The 16,144-nt window shown below is 41.5% G+C and overlaps 1 protein-coding gene across 1 annotated transcript; it reads left to right on the top strand.

The window, feature by feature from the left end:
- Positions 1-508: 508 nt before the first annotated feature.
- Positions 509-15,304, top strand: gpt2 (glutamic pyruvate transaminase (alanine aminotransferase) 2). Its single transcript, XM_041938395.1, has 11 exons — positions 509-1,115; positions 2,226-2,315; positions 4,461-4,569; positions 7,429-7,562; positions 8,228-8,471; positions 10,163-10,242; positions 10,949-11,085; positions 11,867-12,041; positions 13,095-13,250; positions 13,795-13,907; positions 14,001-15,304. Exons 1-11 carry the CDS (start codon positions 816-818, stop codon positions 14,155-14,157), a joined length of 1,695 nt encoding a protein of 564 aa, XP_041794329.1. The 5' UTR covers positions 509-815; the 3' UTR covers positions 14,158-15,304.
- The last annotated feature ends 840 nt before the right edge of the window (positions 15,305-16,144 follow it).

The following is a 16,144-nucleotide window of genomic DNA, read 5'->3' as shown; positions in this document are numbered from 1 at the left end:
TTGCGAAACTGAGCCATCCTCCAAAAGGCAATTTTATTTTTATACACTGTTTGTATATAATGTACATATATATAGTTGATTTTTTCATGTCTTATTGATTTTTGTTTTTATTTCCACGTCTCCTTCTTTATTCTTGCTATCACTGCTGTCTGTAACAACATTATTTCCCCGGCGTGGAATCAATGACGTTTAATCTTGTCTTGTTGGTTTAGTTGAAATATTAAAATCCAGTAAACAGATTTTTTTTCCAGCACTAGTTAAACGTCGACCTGTTCGTAGCAGGATTATGATATACATTTTTATTTTTTTTTTATCATTTATTGGGCTAAATATAATTCCAAGTGAACAGTGAACATCAATTTCCGAATTGTATTAAAATACCAGATTTTCTGAATGTGAAGGTATCTATAATTATTCCACATTTGCCTTCACATATTGGATTCTTGTGATCTATCAGGTCACTCTGGCAAATAAAAACCGGTTTTGAAGCAGTCGTCATCGCGTCATCTCACAGTCAGCATCTACGCCGTACAAGCCACAATGATGACGTTCTTTTATTGTTTGTTTTACTGTTTGGATACACTTTGATCAATAAAGTTTTCTTGAAAAAAAAAAGGTAGCCCATCGTTAAAATGATGCGAGTGTAATTTGTCGTCCAGTCTCGCGGAGGACAGAGACGGCGCGTCAGCGCGAGGCATCGGCGTTCTTCCGCGTGCGGCTCGCTCACCGGAACGTTAACGGCTGGACGAAGGAAATACTGTAAATATTCACCAGCTGTGCTCATTGATGAACCATCGAGCTGAACCCGAGGAAACATGCATCGTCTCAGGCACTTAGTAACGTCACATCTTTCTCCGCATGTTCCCCTTCGGACGAAATCGCTGTACTCGGTTTTGTGGCAGCATGCTCGCTTTAAAACGCAGGGGCCTTCGGAACAGTACGGACTGAAACGGTTCAGCACGGCGGAGGCTACCGTGGAGGCGGGAGACCCGGCCAGGATGCGAGAGAAAACTCTGACCATGGCGACCTTAAACCCGCAGGTGAAAGCGGTGGAGTACGCTGTGAGAGGACCCATCGTCATCAAGGCGGGAGACATCGAGAGGAGGCTGCAGCAGGTCTGTCAGTGGCTGCTAACAGTTACCCCACTGCTTACTCACACACATACAAAGAGCTACACGATGATTGTGGTTAACTAGCTAAAACAGCTAACAGCTTCAGCTCCCTGACGGCACCGCTCTGTCTGGTGATGGAGGGAGTTCATGGGAATAACAGGCGGGTCACGGTTGAAGTTGATATTTTGTTTAATGCTACATTTCGTGTTTACTGAAACACTACGACAAGGCTACATTAAGTAGGTTGAATTTCACTTGTAGTGTTCACACGGGGAGCTACACGGAGCGCAGTCTCTCTCCGTGACAGCGGAGCCGCAGACAGGTTGCATCATCCTCCGTGTCCGACTGTCACTGAGCTCAGTGAGCGCTCTTTACTTGGCTGTGGTGTGGACCATTTGCACAGAGCTCACCATACAGTAATTTACTATTAACTTTAACTATTTACTATCCTTAACATTTTTGTGAAACGTTTTTCATATAATAATTGATGCGTATGATTTGCATTAACATCTGCTGTGCACAGAAATCCATTATACTTCCTTTTTTAGTGCCAATGAAAAGTTTTCTTATATGAAGTGTTGCATGAATTGCATTCAAGGCAAGGCAACTTTATTGACACAACATTTTCATGCATAGCCTTAACTCAAAGTTGTAACTAACACTGACAGTATTGTCCTGTGTAATGTTTACACTGCAGATATTGACATTACATCTGCCAATAGGAGTGTTTTTGAGCTGCTAAATCAAGTGCACACATGAGACAGGAAATTATATTGGTGTGATGTAAAAGTTTGAATGTGATCCAAATCATGCTCTGTCATTTGGTATCACAGATAAACCTCATTAAAAAAAACCTAAAAAAGACAGGTGAGCCTCAGAAAAGAATGGAGTCATAAGATCTGATTCCCATCAGAGAGCCGTAATTTCCATTATTAATTGCAACCTGGCCAGGGAAGCAGCAGGGTTCACTCCAAATCCCTACTGGGTTCGGTTAAAAACTATCCATTTTGGCCAAAGGAATTTCCACAGCCCTGCTTTTTACTGTTGTACATCAAAAAGCCTCAAACTAGCTTGAAGATGTGTTCTAATGATTGTTTTTTCTTGTCTCTCCAGGGAGTGAAACAGCCTTTCACTGAGGTCATCAAAGCCAACATTGGTGATGCCCATGCCATGGGCCAGCAGCCAATCACTTTCGTCCGTCAGGTGAGGTTTGGACAGGCACTGAATCGGGAAGCCATAGATCTACAGTCACAGCTTGAGCTCCTACTGAGAAAACACTTTTCAGTTGTGGGAATGTTCTGTGGACATTGCCTGAAGGTTAGGGGAACATTTGCTGCAAACATCGAGTTATGATCTTTCGCCTTAGGGGAGCTTCAGAAATGTAGCTAATACATCCGAGTGTCAACAAAGTATGATGTATGGGGAGAGAGAGTGTTAACAGCCTTTAAGTTATTCAGGAAAGTTTCCTTAACATTCCACGAAAGGTAATTCTTTGCTAAAAACCTTTCTGTAATGTTGCTGTTTATTGGCTTATACCTTACAATACATAGGACACCATACAGTTTTGACTGTATCAAAATTCATTCATTCCTTGTCTTCATTTACCCGCTGTCTATCACAGTGGCAACAGGGCCATCTGACCACACCAGAGATCCCTTTCCCATTGTCATCTTCTTCCAGTATCCCAAAACGGTCAGCCGCCTTGAACAGAAAAAAAATGAATATCAAGCTTTGGAAGAGCAAAGAAGAAACTACTGAACAGGCAGTCAGCATTACAGGGTCCAGTCTCAAAAGATTACAGCCACTTTAAGATTGAGAGCTGTCTTCTAGCCTCACTTGCCTCGTGTTCTTATGTAGCCTCCCACAGACTCAAGTGATAAATGAGGAGCTCTAGGGGATGACATTGCCCCCTCCAGACTGCTGTCTGCTGTCCTACACCAGTCCTCACAAACATTTAGGAATTTGTGTAAAACTATCTAGCTCAATGTAGTGTAACAGGGTAGTTTGGCTCTTTGAGGATAAATAAGATAGAGGAGCTAACCCGAGTGAAGAGCTCTGTGTCGAGATGCAGAGACAAGCAGTGAAGCTCCCCCAGCTGAGAGAGTGCTGGAGTGCGGCATCAGATCTGATCACTGTAGCTCATTCCAGCCCAGCGCTGCATGTCAGGTCTTTTGTCTCTACACACAAGGTTTTTTAGACTTTCAGAGAAGTACTGTATAGGAACCATTCTCTGAGGCTACCTGTTGGCTGGATATTGTACAAAATGGTGATGAGCATTGCTAGTGCTGCTTGTACGCCTCAAGGGTAAATACTCCCAGTGGTGATAGATCTTTGTTTAATCAGTATAATTTTGGGTTTCCACCTGGAGTTTAGTCAACATACCAAGCTGCACAGGTGTTGAACTTCCATCATGTTGCAATGTGCGTATCATTTCGTTTCATGAGGGCACACCACCGGCATGTTTCCATGGGAGTGGATCGGCACAGTCATTGGTGCTGCTTTATCAGCTCTTTGTCTGCCCAGCTCAGATTGGCGCTTGAATTGGTAACTCATGAAGCTGTCATCAAGATGGTTTAATTGTTACTATTCATGCAGGCACACTGCAGATTCGGGCCTAACTAATGCTTTGCATGTGTTGAGTGTTTATTACTGTGGATATGCTACCATGCTTCAGTCTTAGAGAATGCAGAATTTCAGCATATGGTCAAGGTCAGGCATCTCAAACCGGTTCCATAAAGGGCCGCGTGGCTGCAAGTTTTCATTCCAACCAAGGAGGAACACACCAGGCTGGAATCAATTAATCAGCTGATCTCAGCGTTCAGCTGATAACTAAGTGATCCCTTGATGTTGATTGGTTGGCCTGATGTGCTCCTCCTGGGTTGGAATGAAAACCTGCAGCCACGCGGCCCTTTATGGAACCGGTTTGAGATGCCTGGTCAAGGTGCTTGAGTTTTTCACAGTTTTTCACATAAGAGAAGGAATTACAACATTAATTAAGATTTGCTTTCATAATAACCTTACAGCAATACTAGAGTGTAAACACAAGGGAGCAACGTGGGAGAGCAGAAAGAACACATATACAGGAAAATTACAAAACAAAGGGAAGCTGTGTTAACATAAGTGTTACTACAATAATAAATACAGCCTTTGTATTAATTTTCCTGCCTAGAAAATGTCAAATCAGTTTCACTTTAAGTTTTCACTATGGAAACTGTTGACGTGCACTGTCTTTATAGTAAGTGATTGATCCAGTATATTGAATACAGCATCAGCAAACATTTGAATATGTGCCTGTCCCACCATTTCTTGCTGTTTGTGTGTAATCTTTCTTATTCTGCCTCCATGCAGGTGGTGGCTCTGTGTTGTTTCCCAGAGCTGCTGGACAGTCCGGCTTTCCCTCATGATGCCAAGCAACGGGCCAAGCGCATCCTCCAGGACTGTGGAGGACAGAGTCTAGGTTTGTGTGTGTTGTTCTTGTCACTGAGCGGGAACTCTAGGGGTCACAAGCAGACGAGTCATTGCCACGCAATCCATGTTTTTGATACCTGGATTTTTTATATTTTTATTTTATTTGGTTTCTTATTTTATTCTGGTTATTTTTTGTATTTCTGATCATTTATCAATAATATCAAGAAGTATGTGGTTCTGAAATATAAGTAAATAGTGAACAATGTACATCAGTAAAGATAAGAAATAGCTCTCACAACAACAGCATGATGATAATACCGTAATACTAACGATAATAAATCATAATAATGTGGCTTCGAAAAGTGGCTGTCAGATGTGCTGTGGCTTGAAGCTAACAAAGAACTCACCAAAATGTTGTCCAAGACCTTGTTAACATCAATATCTTGCAGTCACAACAGGTGCATTTTCTGCAGATTGAAAGAATTTCTGTCATTTCTCTACATTATTTGATAAGCACCAAATAGCGAGGAGCACAGAATGTGACACAAGCTACCGCTAACAAACAAGCTACTCAAGCTTAATAGTAGTTTTTACCCTAATATAAAATAGAGTATTGAGCTGCAAAAACTGATTAATTAAAGTTTTCAGATTCTCCCCAGGTCTTTGAATATACATTCAAATTGCAGGAAATTTTGTGATTCTTTTCTTTCTGTCTTTTTTTCTGGGGAAAGTCCCCCAAGCTCCCTAATCTAATTGTGCTTATTGTATTTATGATTGAGAGGAAACCTCCAGGGCTGAAAAATGAAGCCAACATGAAGTTCCCAAAAATGCAGTTCCTCGAATGGCCACTTGAGGCAGGCTGTAAAAGCCAGTCAATCCCCATACGCCTCCTTATTAACATGCCTAAATTTGCAGCAGAAATATGATAACAGGCTGGACCAAAAAAAATCAGTCAGTGAAAAATCTCTAAATTTTTGTTTGTTCTAATAAGCCACACCCACTGTAATCAGTCATTACCAAACAATATGCATCAAATGAGTTATGACCCAAGATTGTACATAATGAATTTTGTACAAATCCACGTAGGCAATTACGAGATATGAACTTGTCACATTTGTCGTGCCCCTTAGAGGCCGAATGTCCCAAGACTGCAAGGTGAAGCTCGGACCTAGCAATTAAAAACACGTGCTCTGAGTTTGGTTATGATTTCTTGAGCCAATTTTGAACATATATGTAAAACTGAACTTAAAGAATCAGGTTCAAAAACCTATAATTTCAAAACACCTAAAAATATACAGTAGGCCTATATCTCAGTAGTTCATTCATTTCTGTGGTGAAAACTAAATTCAGTTGTTATTTTTAAAGTTTAATTTATTATTTAAGAAATAAACTTAAACATAATGAAGATCTGAACTTTATTGACAGAGACTTCACTCTGCTACACAGTCCTGTGTTAGACAAATGCACAGTTAAAAAGCCAAAGAACTGATAAAACAATGATCAAGCATCAGGGAGAAGAAAAAGAGAAGCCTGTTAAGTATGGATGATTATTTTTTTCAATTAACACAATTATATAAGAAGTTCTTAAAGGTCACAGTCAGGAAAACTCATCTCTGATGCAATACTCACAGGAAATAATGTGCAAATTTGTCCAAATTGCTCATTTTACACAACTTTCTGCAGTTATTGCGTCCACTCTGTGGGTTAACTGTACAGTTTTCCACTTGTCTGGTACTGTTTCTGTTATGCATTGAAGTGGAGTGACAGTTGCATAGAGGCAAATTCACTAAGAGGCATTGCAACATGAACAATGAAATATATATGACATGACCAGCTAAATAGTTTTACTAGAAAAGACTTAACACCAACAGCTTCACCAGTCATGAGTTTTTGGACTTCAAAAACATTTGGCACTGTAGAAATTATTACTCATAAATGATCTTTGCCTCAGAGCAAACCCAACATGACCCAAGTTTAATTTTGGCCTGTCATTGGAAAAAGCCACTGGATCAGATGTTATTAATCAGATAATGTATCCACGTACACACACATGTTAATACCAGGTGGAGATGAGCTTAGACACATAATTACTTAGATTATATGGTTGGTAATACAGTAGGTGGAATAGATAGTTGCTTAGGAGCAGAACAGTTGTATGGAGTAGAGCAGGCATCTCAAACCGGTTCCATAAAGGGCCGCGTGGCTGCAAGTTTTCATTCCAACCAAGGAGGAGCACACCAGGCTGGAATCAATTAATCAGCTGATCTCAGTCTTCAGCTGATAACTAAGTGATCCCTTGATGTTGATTGGTTGGCCTGAGATGCCTGGAGTAGAGGTTAAGAGCACTGCTGAGCAACTTGATGGCCAGGTGAGAGACCATTCATTGAAATAACTAGGTTCTGTGCATTGGGTGTGTGACATAGTTAGTGATAAATTAATTCTCTGTAAAGTGTAAGTGAGGTGGGTAAGATAGAGGTTATTGTATTTCTCATATTGCATTTTGCTTTTATATTTCATCATGTCAGTAGAGGCAAGTATACGTACGCTGAGCATTTGCATTATAGATCATGTGTAGCAGTTCAGAGTAATGTGAAAATAACATGCCTCACATTTGTACATGGAAAAATGTGTCTATTAGTTTGTTCTGATTGTTCTGAGCATGTCTAATGTGTGAGCCTCCTTTACTGACACAAAACACAAAGCACACAAGTAGATGACATTTTCTGTTGGACAGGTAGGTCCTGGCTAACATAGTGCACATGCTGCGATATGTAGAGGAAACCAGTGACTGGAAAGATGTAGTCAGATGTCAAATATGACGTTGCATGATATCTGTATTGAGGTAAAAAGTATTATTATCTTTCTTAGAACTGCTTATTAAAAGTCTATGTTGTGTGTTTTGATTCAGGCTCGTACAGTGCTAGCCAGGGGGTGGAGTGTGTCCGTCAGGACATTGCTGACTACATCACACAAAGAGACCAGGGTGTACCTTCTGACTGGAACAACATCTACCTCACCACAGGGGCCAGTGATGGCATCATGGTATGAAGAGCACTGTGGGGTTGATGGGAGGGAAGAGGCAGGAGAAACATAATGACTTGAATGAATTGTCACGTTTTCACCTTGTGCCTTCAGTAGAGCTTTCAAGCTGTCACGTTTGTTTAAGAGTGCTGAATGAGCACAGAGTGAAATGTTGAATCTCCTCTCAGAAATTTGAAAAGCAGCATTCTGTTGCGCGATGTGTGACTTTACAAATCAACAGTGTCACTGTCAGTGCCCCTCTCAGCAGTAGTTGGCGGGGTGTGCATGGCTGGTAAAATGGGCAGAGGTCCAGCTGCTCCACAGATCCTTTTTCTCTGCAAGTCCATCTTCACAGCGATGACGAGGCAGAGTGCTGTCAGAGAAGAGAGGGGAGAAGTTCAGCCAAAATCTGCATCAGTTCTTCGTGGCACAGAAGTGTGCTGACACACACTCTCTCTCTGCCTTTGATCCATGTTATCGAATGAAACTAAAAAATGTGGAGTAATGAATTACTACATGTAATACTGTATTGTGTGTGATGTGATGTCTTTAGGAGACATGTTTTAGTATTTGGAGCTTTGAAGAAGGCTATAACATACTTCTGTTTGAGCTAGCAGTATGTAAGTCTGATACTGGGGAGCAGCGTTTGCAAACAAATGAATCACAGTCGTATCTTTTGTTTCTAGAGCATCCTGAAGCTGCTCGTGTCAGGTCAGGGCAGCTCCAGGACAGGAGTGATGATTCCCATCCCCCAGTACCCTCTGTACTCTGCAACCATCTCAGAGTTAGAGGCAGTGCACATTAACTACTACCTGGATGAGGCCAATTGCTGGGCACTGGATATTGAAGAACTGCAGCGAGCTTACCTGGCAGCCAAGCAGCACTGCCAGCCCAGAGTCCTCTGCATCATCAACCCTGGAAACCCCACTGGTAGGATATGATTGATATTCGTTTGTTGAGGCAGTCAGGATACGAGCCACAACTGTGTTTACTAAATTCTGTGCTACCTGGCTAAAATTAGGAAGTGGATAAAGTGGACTTCCTTATTTTTGTTTTACCCATTACCTTATTTTATGTGGGCAAAGGGGATTTCCAGCTTCTCATAGATTGAGAGATTGACTGCACTGACAGAGATCACCTCCATTTGCTGTTTGCTGTTTGTGAATTTCTCCATTGTGAGATCAATAAAGTCTAATCTGATCTAATCTAATCACATTGCAACATCTGAGTTGGTAGAGACATAACAGTGGATACATCCCACTCTTATCTGATCACTTCTCACTTAGTCCAATAATTGTTCCAGTCTGCCATCATGAAGTTCCAATGCCCTTTTTCCTGTTCAGAGGCTGGTAAATGATAAAGACTGCAGGTGGATCAGAACACTGATACCAGGCTTTTAACACGTTCCAAGAGAAGTGGCCACATCACAGCAATCCTCGCTGCCCTTCACTGATTACCCGTTCATTTTAAGATGTTACTGACCCTTTTCATATTCTTGAGCAGCCAGGCTCCTGTCTGTACCGTTGACCTAACTCCCTATAAGCCTGCTCACTGTTGAGATCCTCTGGCAAAGCCCTCTAATGGCTCTAAAATCTCGACTAAAATCTGTAGATCATTCACATCTTACATATACATTAATTATCTTATTCATATACATTTTTTTAATGATACAAATAATATTACTTTTTTTACTATGATCTTATATGTACAATATAATTCACAGTAATGTGTATATGTTTGCATTATTTTGTACAGTATATTTGATTATTATGTGACTGGGTCAAAACAGATTGTATATTCATATTCAGATATCACTTCATGTTGTCCTGAGCTGCGTTGGTGGACAAGGGTGGAATGGTTGCCTAAAACTGTGACATGTCATCACTCATGAATGAGATGAAAAAGATTCAGTAAGAGTAGACATCATCTACAAATGATTGCCTTCTGTTTTTATTTGCATTTCACACAGTGTCCCAACTTCTTTGGAGTCAGGGTTGTATTTGCCTGAAGCGTGGTCCTAGTTGTCAGTGACCTTTTCTGGCCTACACTATCACCATGTGTGAGAGCTAACTGCACCTGCTGCTCCTTCTCTGGTTACAGTTCATGCCCAGCTTACATTTGCTATTACTCTTCTAATTTCCCTGCTCACTGTAGAATTAAAACTTTTTACTTTGACATTTCTTAACTTTACATAACTATTGCCGCTGACATGAAAACATACTGTAGCTGTTATCCTGCTTCAGCAGTTTGCAAACCATTTTTAATTATGGCACCCTACTTAGCATTTTGTTTCACAGCATTCACCACTGCTTCCACAAATACACACACTTCATTTTCCCTGCAGATGAGTGGGACAGCTTGCTTCCCCTATTCACAAAAAGCTCCCAGTAGCTCTCACAGTATTCTATTATTGGAGAGTTTTTTTGGCTGGATCAGGGTCACTGGCAGAGGCGTTAAAGGCTGAATTGTATCAGCATTTATTTTTGTCTTTTGACTGACAAACATTTCCACTGCCTCCTCTGTATATCTTGGATATGGACATCCTGCTTGATATTTATTTCCAGTGTTAATAACAGTTTTGTTTATCTGTGACACCCTGAACCCCCGACTCTGTCCTACAGGTCAGGTGCAGAGTAAGAAGTGTATCGAGGAGGTGCTCCACTTCGCCTATGAGGAGAATCTGTTTGTCATGGCTGACGAGGTAACTTCCACTGTCAGCACATAATCTACAGCACCACTTCTCCTTAGAGATTCGCTTTTTATTATATTTAAAAATACTTAGAATTATTTCAGTCTGACAACAGTGTGTCGGCCTGAATGAATTATGCCCCTTCAAAGAGCAGCTGCTCTGCGTTGGCTATATGAAGCAGAGCAGTACTGGTTGAGTTTGTTCAGATCACTGAAGACAGGCGTTGCATTCTGCTTTCTAACTAACTCTGTGTGAGGGCCTCAGTGAGAAGAAAAACAAATTGGAGATTTTGAGAATAACAAAATATTTGAAGAGAAAACCGTGTAAGAATAAGATAATATTGTGGTTAATGTTTAGAAAAAAGTTGCGATATGTCCAGATTAAAGACAAATTTATCAGAGAAAGTTATTGTTGTGTTAGTCATAATATGCCCATAATGAAGTCTTCATACTAAGCAGGTGAGATTTATTCTTGATTTTAAGATCAAGAAAATTATCAAATTATTAGGACATTATTTTGTTTTCTCCAAATCTCAGATTTGTTTTCCAACAATGGGTCGAATGCTGCATTGTAGAAAACAACGTAGCGTGGCGTCTAATAACACTGAGATTATCAATGTTGAATTGCAGCTTAAATTGGCTGCTGCTGCTGCTACAGACTGAATTTGTTGGTGATCTGAAATCAGAGTTTTTGCTCAGCCTGGCTGGTGTTTTAACAGGTTTACCAAGACAACGTGTACTCAGCAGACTGCCAGTTCCACTCTTTTAAGAAGGTCCTCTATGAGATGGGTCCTGAGTACTTCAACAATGTGGAGCTGGCCTCCTTCCACTCCACCTCCAAAGGTTACACTGGCGAGTGAGTATCCTCTGCACTGAACACACACACACAGACACACACTGAGCTCTTATCTTATTGCAGGGTGATGGCACAAGAAAAGAATGAGCATTTGAATGTTTAAAACTATGTTTTTTTTACTATTTCCTTTTACTCTGCAGTGAATCTCCAAAAGTGTATGAGGGCTTAATTTCTGTTCACTGAAAAGAGAATTTGACTGTTATTAATATAAAGTTATTTCCATATTCCCCACTTTTTATAGTATATTTCAGTGTATGTTAGTGAGAAGACTTCCAGTTTCCTGATGTTCTCAGCTCTGTCAGACCTTCATTACTGCAGGAGCTTCTTTAGACTGAATTATCAAGTGTACCTGGCGAGTTAGGATATACTGTTCTTCATTATATTTCTGGCCTCTTCCTGTTGGTTGTGCCTGGAACAGATGCAGTTCATAGACATTCCCCAGGTGAAGCTGAGCAGCAAGAGGGACATTGTTGTATACTAATACAGCCTACAAAGGTCAACATGCCAGCAGTACTCCATTGTTTTTCAAACACTCCAAACTGCATCTACTCAAACTCAAAATAGCAAAAATTAGTAGTGGAATAGGTCCATATTCTGGGAAATATGCTTTCTTGTTGAGTTAGATGAGAATATTGATGCCACTCTCATTCTGGTGTGATAAATATGTAGTTACAGCTAGCAGACGGTTAGTTAGCTTAGCACAAACATACATGTATCAGTACACCGCTCGTAAAGAGTGCCAGGACTTTTCATAGTGTCTGTGTTTTGATCTCCTACTCAGGTGTGGTTTCCGTGGAGGCTACATGGAGGTGTTGAACATGGATCCACAGGTGAAGGCCCAACTTGTCAAGCTGCTGTCTGTTCGCCTCTGCCCTCCCGTCTCTGGACAGGCAGCGATGGACGTCATTGTGAATCCCCCAAAAGAGCATGAGCCCTCGTACGCTCAGTTCACCAAGGTGAGTCTGTGGCTTTTGCTTGTTGTTTTGTGACCAGAGGCATTAGCCCTGTGAATCACATCTGCACTATTGGAAAAGGGATTGAATTTGGAGGAATAAATAAGCAGTAGGTGAAGAGTCTGACATCAAACAAGATAAAGTATCACCTGTGGATGCTGGCATCCTTTAGGACAGTGGTTCCTATCTTGTGAGGACCCACACAAGGGATCAAGAGATTAATCTGAAGGGTCATGAGATGCTTATCAGGTTATAGTAAGGAGCAAAATCCTTTTTTTCACACTGTGTAGTCTCCTCGGGCCTAACCCACATATAAAGAAGTGTTTAGGCCTGGGCCATGAGCCTTTTAATTTAAGAAAATAAATGAGCTATGAGGTATCCTGTCACAGCTCACACCGTCAACTGAGCTGAGTTTGTTTTGAAAGTGTAATCTGGTTTTAAAGATGGAAATTTGAGGATTAGAATTTCCAAAGGGGATGCCAGTAGTCATATTGGGGTGACAAAGGCATTGTTATCTGGATCAGTTTTTTTTTTTGCCTCTGTGTGACCGACACTCATCTTATGTGTCCACCTTGAAGCTGTGCTGATTGTAGAGATCTTCTGTGCTGCCGCGTTGAAGATGTGTGTGTGAAGCATCCACGTTTTACAGTTTGTAGCTTCTTCGCGGCAACATCTATATTTGGAGCATTGTAGTTCACCACAAGCTTGTGATTGTTGTTGTATTGTGTGATGAAGCTCTCTATCAGTCCCCTGTACTCCTCTGCAAAAATAGTCACTGAGTGAAGACAAAATGTTTCTCACTGGACATTATTCACTGGAATCATATGTGTCAATATAGTGAGAACTTCCATTTCACCAAAAAATACACTTTCCATTAAATTCCTTCAAAGTCTTCACTACATGTATTATAGGAGTTTGGACAGACCTCTTCTGTCTGAGGTTTGGTGAGGTGACCCTTTTGTGGGGACTTAGCCTAAAAAAGTTTTGGAATCTTAAGTGTCCAGTGGGTTCCTTGATTATTTCCTAACCCTTGTGTATGATGGATTATGTTCCCAGGAGAAGAGCTCAGTCCTGGATGCCCTTGCTCACAAGGCCAAGCTGACAGAGCAAATCCTAAACTCTGTGCCTGGGATCAAGTGCAACCCAGTCCAAGGAGCAATGTACGCCTTCCCTCAGATCTTCATCCCACCACGAGCAGTTCAGGAAGCACAGGTCTGTTTGTTCATGCACTTTTTAACGTGGAATTTTTCCTCCTCTGTTTGTTGTAGACCCAGGTGGTCCTGTGGTTGAACAGTGTCTGTTAGCCAGGGGCCTCGCACACAGAAATACAGTCAAAACAAACCAAAAGGAAAAAAAAGGATCCACAACACTGCCTGTCAACTGCATGGACACACATATTCACTTCATATTTCTATTCAGTTTGATAGAATATTCTGCTCTGTTGTTTCAGTTTTCATTTAGGTACATGTTTAAAACACACCGACTAGTGTGTGGGAGATGGAAATACAGGGAGGAGCCTCTCAAAATGCCTGCATGTCTCTACCAGCTTGTGTCAAACACTAAGCTCTCTTTTTATGCCATATGAACACTTAAGAATAAATCCTGAGAGTCTTTCCCAGCGTGCAGCGAGTTTCCCTGAACATGTCTTCAGCCTGTGGCCGGACGGGAAACTGCTGAAAGGACAGAAGCATCATTTGGTGAGTGAAGTTACAGTAGGCCAGCTGAATGTAATATTCCTGTTTCTGTGCATCTGCAGTCCCTGTCTATGGCTCCTGACATGCTGTACTGCCTCAAACTGCTGGAGGAAACTGGTATCTGTGTGGTTCCAGGAAGTGGATTCGGCCAGAAGGAGGGAACCTATCACTTCAGGTTAGACGTGAACACCAGCACAGGAGAGTGAAGCAGTGGTATATGTAGACACACTGTGTATTTGCATTCACTGTGTATATGCGTGTTTGTTAGAATGACCATCCTGCCGAGCCCAGAGAAGCTGAAAGTCCTCCTGGAGAAGCTGAAGGAATTCCACCTTCGATTCCTTGAGGAATATTCACAACAGGAGCCTCAGATCACCAGAACCACTCAAGACCAGCACAGAGAAATGCCAAAGCATCCAGACTGATGCCCCGCAAACTTGTTCAAAATGTGCTTGTGTAATGTTAATATTGCTTTGAGTGTCCTCTTGTATTTAAGGACTTGGTTACAGAAATGCGTGCCTTACCCTCCGATGATATTTAAAGAGGCCTCTACCTGTCTATGTAGCCCAAAGCCCTGCGTGAGAGAAAAGACAGTGTAGACATAGGAAGCACGCTCTTGTTACTCTCCTCTAAGTAGTTCCCTCATGCTCTCATCGGTCACTTCTCTGTGGCTTAGTGGTGATCTTCCACTGAGAATGTCACATTCAACCAGCTGCTTTTCCTTCCATACACATCCTTTTCATGCTTGGCCAAGGACTTCACACATCAGCTTGTCCCACACCTATTAGGCTTATGAGGAGCTGGATGCCTTATTTAATGTTAAAGTCACAAAATCACAAAAATATCCATACTGTGTCACTGGTATCTAGCCATGGAGACAGTTTTGTTTTAATAGAGTTTTAGATACCTGTCTGGCACAATTATAGAAATGAAAAACTGTAGAGCAGTGTTTTTTCAAAAGAAAACCTCCTCCAACCTAAACAAATAAACAGGTTATTTTACCTTACAAAATTATCAGTATGACTACCAAAAAAATCATTCTTCATATCAGAGAAGGATATCAAAAGTGGTATGAGTGTTTTCTAAAGTTTGGTTAATGCAGAGCCTGGTGAGATGGGCTGTGAAATGCCACCAACAGCATATTGTGGCAGTGTGGAGAAGCCTTTGAAACCGCTTTTAAACTGTCATGTACTGTACGTTTCTTTAGCACGGATAGGTTTATGTCTCTATACGGTTCATTTGTATGCTGTGGCAGCGCTGTGGGTACGGTGGATAAGATGATGTTTCTCGCCACGGACACAGCTGGAAAACGCCCTGGTAAAAATGACGGGCTTTGTACGGTGGTCTGCTGTCACACCACCACCATCGCCTCCTCCTCCTGATGAGAAACACTCAGCTTGTTCCAGCAGTAATCTGAACCACGTCACTTTGATGTGATGTGTATGAAACGTGTAGATTTAATGTATCTGTGGTTTGTAGAAATGTACAATACCAACATGTTATTGTGGCAACTGGGCTGTGATGGTAACATTTCCAAAAAATATCAGTTAAACGAATGAAAAAAATAAAAATTCAAACATCACAGGTTTTTTTTTTTGGGTGGTTTGTAAAACGTGGGTGTGGTTGCACTGTGAGAATTTAGGCTCATGAAAGCCGATTACAGATTGTTCAACTGGAATGACTTGGCCTCTAGAATTAAAGAAGGAGCTGATGATTGCTATGCCCCAACATACCTGATAAACATGGCTAAATTTTTAACATTGCTACTATGGTAACAACGACCATTAACAACAAATATCTGCCAAATGGTTTCCAACTACACTACATAGCTGTGCATCATCCATGTACACGTGTTTGTGAAATTAGGATTTGACTACAGAATGCAAGCAGTCCTGACTCAAACCAATTGCTCCAACCCTCCTGTTAGCTGGGTGTGTGTTCCACAGCCATATGCACCGAAGCCATGGTTAGCATCTTACCTTGGCTTGGTACCAGCTCTGTGGGGTCAGTTCTGGTAACAGTACATGACTGCTCACTGCCCACACAAAGTGAACAAACGCCCCCGCACACTGTGCCAGCATAAGCTAACTAACGTCTCGCTGTGTCTCCAGGGAGTAGGGAAGAAACAACATGAAGAATTAGGAAAAAGCAGTAGTGAAGTGAGTAGTGGTGGAGTTAGTCCTGAAGCAGTCACCAGTCACCAGAGAGAGTGAATCTAGTCGACAAAGCTTACCGCTGTGTGACCTATGATGAGTCCAGAGGTTATTTGGCATACCTAATCCTAGGGGTGCACGATAACTATCAAGCCGATAACAGGAAATTATTACTTCATTCCGTTAAGTCCGATATAGTGACGAATAGCCCCGATAACATACATATTTTCTCGTCTTTTTTGCTGGGACGTCATTCTCC

The sequence above is a fragment of the Chelmon rostratus genome, chromosome 1 (assembly GCF_017976325.1).
Source record: "Chelmon rostratus isolate fCheRos1 chromosome 1, fCheRos1.pri, whole genome shotgun sequence".
Lineage (NCBI taxonomy): Eukaryota > Metazoa > Chordata > Actinopteri > Chaetodontiformes > Chaetodontidae > Chelmon > Chelmon rostratus.
This window is presented reverse-complemented; position numbering and strand designations above follow the sequence as displayed.

Bases quoted from the DNA above. Each gene is read 5' to 3' on its own strand.
- gpt2 (XM_041938395.1), top strand. From the start codon at position 816: ATGCATCGTCTCAGGCACTTAGTAACGTCACATCTTTCTCCGCATGTT. The intron at 7,563-8,227 runs GTATGAAGAGCA...TTTTGTTTCTAG, and splicing joins GGGCCAGTGATGGCATCATG to AGCATCCTGAAGCTGCTCGT. The intron at 8,472-10,162 runs GTAGGATATGAT...TCTGTCCTACAG, and splicing joins CAACCCTGGAAACCCCACTG to GTCAGGTGCAGAGTAAGAAG.